The sequence below is a fragment of the Zingiber officinale genome, chromosome 7B (assembly GCF_018446385.1).
Source record: "Zingiber officinale cultivar Zhangliang chromosome 7B, Zo_v1.1, whole genome shotgun sequence".
Classification (NCBI taxonomy): Eukaryota; Viridiplantae; Streptophyta; class Magnoliopsida; order Zingiberales; family Zingiberaceae; genus Zingiber; species Zingiber officinale.
The window spans coordinates 112,247,617-112,255,305 of record NC_055999.1 but is presented as its reverse complement, the minus strand read 5'-3'; the positions used below and the strand labels follow the sequence as shown (position 1 = coordinate 112,255,305).

The window sequence follows — 7,689 nt, the reverse complement described above, 5'->3', positions numbered from 1 at the left end:
GCACAAGGAAATTGGTGGCACTCACATGGTTAGCTGCATCGCCAATCTAGCTTCAAGCGTGTTGTTAGAGAGGGGCCAACAACCAAGGGAGATCGAAGAGGAGTGATAGTGGGGGAGATCGTTGGCATCTTGTTTGTGGTGATCAAGAGAAAGGGTGGCAACACAAGGAAGAGGAGACGACATCACCAAGCTTGACGGTTGATAGGTTTTTGTTCGTGGCTCAAGAGGGGTCGCCGTCGACGACTCGTGCTTGCGGTGGGAGCAAATCAGGAAGAAAAGGGAACAGCAATAGTGAATCGGGGTTAGGGTACGGGAAGAATAGGAACAGAAGATAAATAAACTTAGGTTTTTATATATATTACTTAGGTTAAGTGATATTCCAAATATGTTTCCTCCCAGCCTAATAGATTTACCCTCTTTAATATATCATATGGATTCAATTTAAATTCTGAAAATTCATAAAATTTTTCAAAACATTCTGCAAGATAATTTCTTAATTAACACTTATTATTTTATTATTATTTATTTACCGTATCTAATAAATAAACTTAGAAAATTTTAAATCATTTAAAACTAAAACTAATGTACTTCTGTCGTCAGACTCCTTAATGTATTCCTGTTATTATATTTGAATTTGAATTTGACAATGTAAATTGAGAATATTTAATTTTTGAATGGCTAGAGTAAAAACTTTACTCACGGTAAATACCCAAAGTTTTCTCTAAATAGAAACAAAAACTTGGTTGAATATTATATTTTTTTAAAAAATCTAGAAAGTTAGTTATTGGCGTGGACCTGATTTTGGATTTACCTGATGCCTAAATCGGGGCAATGCCGTACACTTTTAGTGAGCCAAGGTGCATGCACGTGAATTATAAAAAAATAAAATAATTTAATGTTAGTTTGATAAAATTATTATATTTATTTACTTGTAAAAAATTTTATAAAATAAAAAAATTAATTTGTTATTATTCCTCAATAAAGTTTATAAAAATATTTATTAATAAATTTATTTATTAAACTTATAAAATTTAATTATAAATTTATTTTAAAATATTTTTTATTTAAATATATAAAAATATAGTAATTTATAATTTTTACAATCTTAATTATTCATAATATATTAGAATTTTAAAAATATATATTAAATAAATAGTTAATTTAATTTGTAGTGATAATAATACTTTTAGTTGCGGTCAATAATCTTTTTTTTCGTAAATAGTAAGCTCAGATCTTTAAATGCGTGATTGAGATGCCGCTGGATTTGTAGGCCCAGTTAACTCTTCCCAAATTCAAATTTGCCGCCACTCGCTTATCACTTCTTTCCCATCTAGAAGTTTTAACCACTCCTTCCCTCGCTTTTTTTTCGCTCCTAACCCGCTCTTTTCCTTTATATAGTATCCAATTCCCGCTTGGGTGATGGATCTGCCGTCTCTTCCTGCTTTCTGTTCGCCGGCGCTCCACATCCATGGCCAAGCATGGCAGCAGCAAATCCAGGAAGCCCGATAATCTCGGCAAGGGGAAGGTTACTGGCATCCAGATCGCCTTCATCGTTGAGCGCTACCTCGCCGACAACCACTTCGACGCCACCCTCGCCGCCTTCCGGTCTGACGCTTCCGACCTCTTCGCCAAAACCAAGGCCAAAGAGGTACTCCCATCTCTCTCCTCTCCCTACGACTGCTTCGTTTTGTTCATTTTATCGGGGATTCAGTTCGGTGGATGTGGATCCAGGTGCCTAAGGGGTTGCTAGGGCTAGCCGAGATGCTTGACGAATATATCAGCCTCAAGGCGCAACGAGTGATGCTGGACCACGAGCGGCGGAGGGTGGAGATGGCGTTGCAGGGGATGCAGGAGGTTCTGCGGGCATACCACTCCGCCGGGACGACTCCTATTCCTCCGTCGACTCATCTTCTTCCTACCCAGCAGGTGGCGGCCCCAGTGACACCGATCCTTCCCACATCGCACCCCAGTAGTAGTGGTTCTCCTCCAGGTACATTACCTCTCGCTCCAAGTGGTACGACAATGTTGGTCATTTTATATATCAAAAACTAGTAACCATATAGAATGCCCTACATTTTGTTGGTAAATCAAGTGAAAAGCATTTTACAATTCTAGATCGTTGTCAATTTTCTAAAGTTCGATATATAGTTTCTAGGACGTTCAAACTTTTTATGTTGCTAATAGTTCTCCAGAACATTACTTCTTGCTTTGGCTCTTTGCGTATCTAAGCAGTAAAAGCGATAAAAAAATAAATCAATTTATCTAGAAAGATATAATATTCAAGACATCATATTTTGTAAACAACACAGTCCTTTTTGTGAGTAAACCGTGAACAAATTCTGGAAATTCTTATTATAGGAAGAACAAATAACTAAATTTAGGAGAGGAAAAAACTTACTGAGAAGTTTGTTCCCTTGATATGAGAATGGTCTCCAACAAGATCTGACTTCCTTATTCGGCTTCAAAACTTGCTAATTTCACATCATTGGCTACAAGTATTAACTGATTAGAAATGGAATCGAATGATAATCACCATAGCATTTCCTGAATCATTTGCAGTGCTTAAAAGTTAATTATTTTATGCTAGGAAGTATAAATCCTTCTTGTCTCTATTATTGCTGTTAACTTCTTCAAACTCTTGTGTCTCTGCATTTAATAAATTTGTTGTATTTGGATCCATTCACATTGAAATTGGATGAAGAATATGATCCTAAACTCGAAATTGTAGGAGTGAGTTTAAGAGTATTTTTAATTATTAGTCAGTTGTTCCATTTGTGAATAGATAGGTATCTTTGAACAAATGTGTATTAGTCAATCTTCTTTACTGGAACCAGGCATGAGGTTGACAAAGTGTTCTAGCCTTTAGCTGATGTGAATAAATAGTATCTTCCAATATCTTATCCAAACTAGTTATGCATTGTATTTTGGGTACAACAACATGCTTGTTAGATGAATCTAAAATTAGATCATTAACAATAACAATGGGGTTGAGTATTGAGGATCATTGCAATCATGAGGCCTTTTTACCTAGGAACAAATTGCTCTTATGCATTGTCAGATTATATAATTTAGAGAGCAAGGCATAGGAAAGTCATGTGTATGTAGAAAATTAGGACAAAGGAAGTCTGTTTTATGGTTCAACAAGAATGTCTATGTTCATGACTATAACTGAGATTTTCATTGCTTGAATATTTGTTACAACTCAGATTAATCATATTTACAAGTATTATTGATCTCAAGCGAGTTACATAAGTTGGATAATCTATAATAGTTGTATTGCTTTGGCTGATTTAAGAGAATCAGGTTGATTGAGGTCAGGCCAGATTTATGTTTTATAGTGCATGTTTGATAATGTGTTTGTTCAGTTTTTATCTATCAACACATTACAACATATTATGGACTTGATTCTTGAAGCATTGTGTAACACAATAAATTAGGTTCAAATCTTACAACATATTTGAAAGTGGTCATATAATCTTGTATAAGGCTCAATGGCAGGGATTAGTTTCATGTAAATAACTTCAATACTTAAGATTGCACATGATTATAACACTTTGAGTGCTTATTTTCTCTTCTCAGTGCTCATATATTTATAGACAACACCATATGCAACATCTTTTATGCTATTTATACTTAATATAACTTATCCATGAATTCCTGAATACCAAATCATTATATACAATACATAATAAAACTCTAATGCATAATACATTAGTCTTCATAATGCTTGTTGCCAGTTTGGACTTTTCATAGCATTAAATTATGTATGTTTTCTTAAAATTGTTATGATTTTGCTCTTCATGTAGGTAATGCAATTAATGGAATACCTGCTGTGAAATATGTACAACCATCCACTGCGCTTATTCAGAAATCTCCAATGCCCAATTCTTCCAATGTGAACAAGAGAAAATCAATGAAGCCTTCACCAAATTATCCTTTAGAGCCAAAGAAACTGCGGACTCATTCACCTAATTTTTCATCTGCAGTTGGAGGTAAAAGACCATGTCTTAGTAAATCTAAATGTCATCTACAATTTTCCTCCTTTTATATGACTATTTATTCCTTTTTTGGAACTCCAGATGTCACATTGGCTTCCAAAGGTGCTTCTAATACAAAAAGTCAAGAAAAAATAGGGATATCCACTCCAAATGCTGAATCTACCAATTTAGCAACATTGCTATCTGCAGGAAAGAGTTCTTGTAAGCAACCAGCCGTTTGCCAGATAAATTCTTCACCTAGAACTCCTCCACAAGCATTCCAACCTCAACTTGACCAATCTGGTTCCCCTTTGGAAAATGCCTCTTTGCAAACCAGTGATTGTGCCATGTATAACCAAACTGCTCCTTCCAATTGCAATATAATAGCTTCTGAAACTATAATAGTCAGCCCCCTCAAGAATGCTGGGTATTATGCAGTTGAGAGGAGTTACCATATTAGTTCACCTTATAAACTCAATTCAAAAAGCAAGAGAGGGCACATAAAGGGAAAGTTGGACTTCGATAATCCAATTGTCACTGCAAGTGTTGATGAACCAGTTGTAGGAAGTTCTACATCAGGTGAAGGTCAACTGTCTGGAAATTTGGACATTGATCTTCCAGATTTCAGTATCTTCAATGGCGATTTTTCTTTCTCTGAATTCTTAGCTGAGATTGGTCTTGACTGTGAAGTTGATCCTTCCTTTCAGTCATGCTCTTCAATTGTTTCTTCAGTTACAAGGTAAAATCTAACTGCTCTTGTGTTTTCAGAAATTTTAGCTCTTGCTTTTCCCTTGATGTGTTTTAATTTTACATTCTGAAATCAGTTACACTGACAATGCTATAAGTGGATGCTCACCATCTGATCAACCGGACAGCTCATTCTCTCCAGTTTCTGACAAGGAAATGAACGTTCAAGGTTATAAATCCTTTGAAATTTGATAGCATCCTCAGTATTTTTTTTTGGGGCTAAGATCAAGCTTAGAATCAATCCTCTAAAATTTAGAAAATGCCTCCCTTCTCTGATTCTAATACACATCTACTTAAACTTCATACTTGCCTTGTTCATTTCATGATAACAGGCGAAGATTGTGTTGGCTCTTTAAAAGCTGTAAGAAAGTTTGTTAAAATTGTAAGCCCTGGTAAGTCAGGCTTTATTTATTTGTCTTTGTGTCACAAAAGTGTTCTAAATCATATTAACATAATGGTGTATTCTGGATGAATTGGCAGTTAAAAGCAATATTCTAGCGAAGCAATACACCTGAAAAAGAGTGAATGGTTTTCTGTTGATAACAACTAATTTGCCTGACTTAGAAGGAATGAAGGATGCTTGGAGTTCTACCAAATTCTTTCGAGTTCTGACTCTTCATGCTAATTTGCAGTTTCTATGTAATATCATGAAATTTGTTTACCTTCCTCTCTTTCCTCAGAATCATTGTGGTTTAATGGTTTGAATTTGTATCAAACTTATCTCTCAATGAAGAACCAGGAAGATTTTAGTTAAAATATTCCTATACTTTCAAACTTTGTTCAATTCTTGATATGGCACCTCAATTAGTCTCAGCTATTATCTCAACAATGTAAAATGAGACAAATCATAGTAATGGTGCAAGGAGAGAAGTATCTTCTTTCAATGCAAAGGATAGCCATAAATAAAATTGAGGATTAAATTCATATTTATCAAAAATCAAATTGAAAATTCACTTGAATGTGCTTTCGATAGTCAGTTCACTCTTCACTGGGTGAATTAGTGGATAGAGAAGGTAATTAGATTAGGTTGTTTATGACTTGGCTTGATATAACTTGATTTAGGTTGTGCTTAACATAACTAGATAAGTGGTAAAAGGTGACTGAGGAAACAAGTGGATGGGAGAGTGAGTTATATGGAGTGTAGGGATTTATGCTCTGCCAACCCTGAGGTTCAACCTCTCGATCTCAAGTGGCAAACTTCCATCCACTTTAACTAGATAAGGATTGAACTCTATGGAGCCCAACTCTGCTTGGTTTGTGGGTTAGGCCAAACATTGGTCATTTAGCTTGTGGGTCATGCCGAGCCATAGTTGATCACATGCCGTGTTAGTACACTGGATTTGGGATGGGAATAGTTTGCATATCAAACTTGGCTCAAACATTTAAAAAAATAAAAATAAAAACATTTTAAAAAATATATAAATCTTGAAGCCATGATATATTTAGATTCATAATTTTGCAAGATGTATGGAATTTTTTTAATGTTAATGACTAATCATCATCATCATCTTTATATAGTTTTGAATGTGTAAATATTTGGGTGAGCGTAGGGGTGTATACGAGTGTAACTGAGCCGAACAGTATTAAGTTCGAGTTCGGCTTGTTTAAGTTATATTCAGGCTCGAGCTCGGCTCGAGCTCAGTTCGTTTTGGAATTACCAAGCTCACGAATAGTTCGAGCTCGGCTCGTTATTAGCTCGATTATCATAATTAATGACCCTAACTCGTTAAGCGAGTTCGAGCTCGTTTTAGAGCTCGTTTTTGGCTCGTTTTAAGGTTCGTTTTAGAGCTTGTTTTGTAGGCTTATTAAGCGAGCTCGAAAACTCATTTGAATAAATATCCAACAAACCTAACAACTAAAATAATATAAACTCAACACATCATTGAACATCCCAAACTACTACATTAAACTTCCAAACTCAACACATAATTAAATATGTTCGTGAGCCTTTTAATCGAGCTGAGCTCGAGTCCGACTTCACGAGCTTATAAACGAACATGTTCTCAAGCCCTTTAAAAGAGCCGAGCTTGAGCCCTTTAAACGAGCTGAGCTCGAGCCCTTTAAATGAGTCAAGCTCGAGCCCGAGTTCGTGAGTCAATAAACGAACATGTTCGCTAGCTCACGAGCCGAATGTCCTTAAGCTCGAGCTCGGCTCAATAAAATAATCGAGCTCGAACTTGGCTCGATAAGATAAGCAAACGAACTCGAACGAATTTTTTGCCAAATTGAACTCCGAATAACTCATGAACCGTTTGGTTCATTTACATCCCTAGGTGAGCGAAATCACCTTTTTCTATAATGAATGTGCAAATATGATACGGTCTTGTTACATACATATTAAATTATTTAAGCTATTGAAATTTGACTTAATCAAATCAAGAATCTCTCTAATGACACCACTATATCACAAATTCTTAGAGACATTAATTGGACATTAGTGCCTATAAATTGCTTCTAGTCTTTCACGAAATCATATGATAAATGATCTTGTCTGAAAATTGTGAAGAAGGCTGCCAGGAGATGTGGCTTCTAGGCTTACTGCTTGTAGACCTCGCTCCTCTCTGTAATACAAGAAACGTCGATGTCGAGCTAGGAAAGGAGTCCTCGGTGTTGACTCTCTGATTCTCAAGTCAGTCATTGAAAAAATGGAAGGAAGCGAAGCAATAGTAAGCACAGGCATGAATAGTGAATAACACGTACCTCCGTCATTGCATGAATCTCCCTTTATATAGTGGCCCAGTGGGCGACATGCACGTGCCTCAAGGTGCGGGCATGCTTTCCTAACCGTCCTATGAAAGGACCTGTCAGGAAAGTATCTCTGACACCATACTTTAACAGGGTATGCAAATCCTTGATGCGACAGTAGAAGCTTCCGTCGTACGATCTCCTTGTTGACCATGCCTTGTTATCAGCGACTTTATCTCCCAAAGATATATAAAGAGATATAAAAGGGATATCACTGTTT

At 36.1% G+C, this 7,689-nt stretch overlaps 1 protein-coding gene across 1 annotated transcript; it reads left to right on the top strand.

The window, feature by feature from the left end:
* The first annotated feature begins 1,427 nt into the window (after positions 1–1,427).
* LOC122004075 lies at positions 1,428–5,460 on the top strand. The gene is made up of 7 exons (XM_042559012.1): positions 1,428–1,648; positions 1,732–1,990; positions 3,807–3,992; positions 4,080–4,716; positions 4,802–4,893; positions 5,057–5,116; positions 5,205–5,460. Exons 1-7 carry the CDS (start codon positions 1,469–1,471, stop codon positions 5,237–5,239), a joined length of 1,449 nt encoding a protein of 482 aa, XP_042414946.1. The 5' UTR covers positions 1,428–1,468; the 3' UTR covers positions 5,240–5,460.
* The last annotated feature ends 2,229 nt before the right edge of the window (positions 5,461–7,689 follow it).

What these genes read in the sequence shown, in the direction of transcription:
- LOC122004075 (XM_042559012.1), top strand. Translation starts at nt 1,469, where the DNA reads ATGGCCAAGCATGGCAGCAGCAAATCCAGGAAGCCCGATAATCTCGGC. An exon ending in TAGTAGTGGTTCTCCTCCAG is followed by an intron (nt 1,991 to 3,806) that starts GTACATTACCTC and finishes CTCTTCATGTAG; the next exon opens with GTAATGCAATTAATGGAATA. An exon ending in TGTTAAAATTGTAAGCCCTG is followed by an intron (nt 5,117 to 5,204) that starts GTAAGTCAGGCT and finishes ATGAATTGGCAG; the next exon opens with TTAAAAGCAATATTCTAGCG.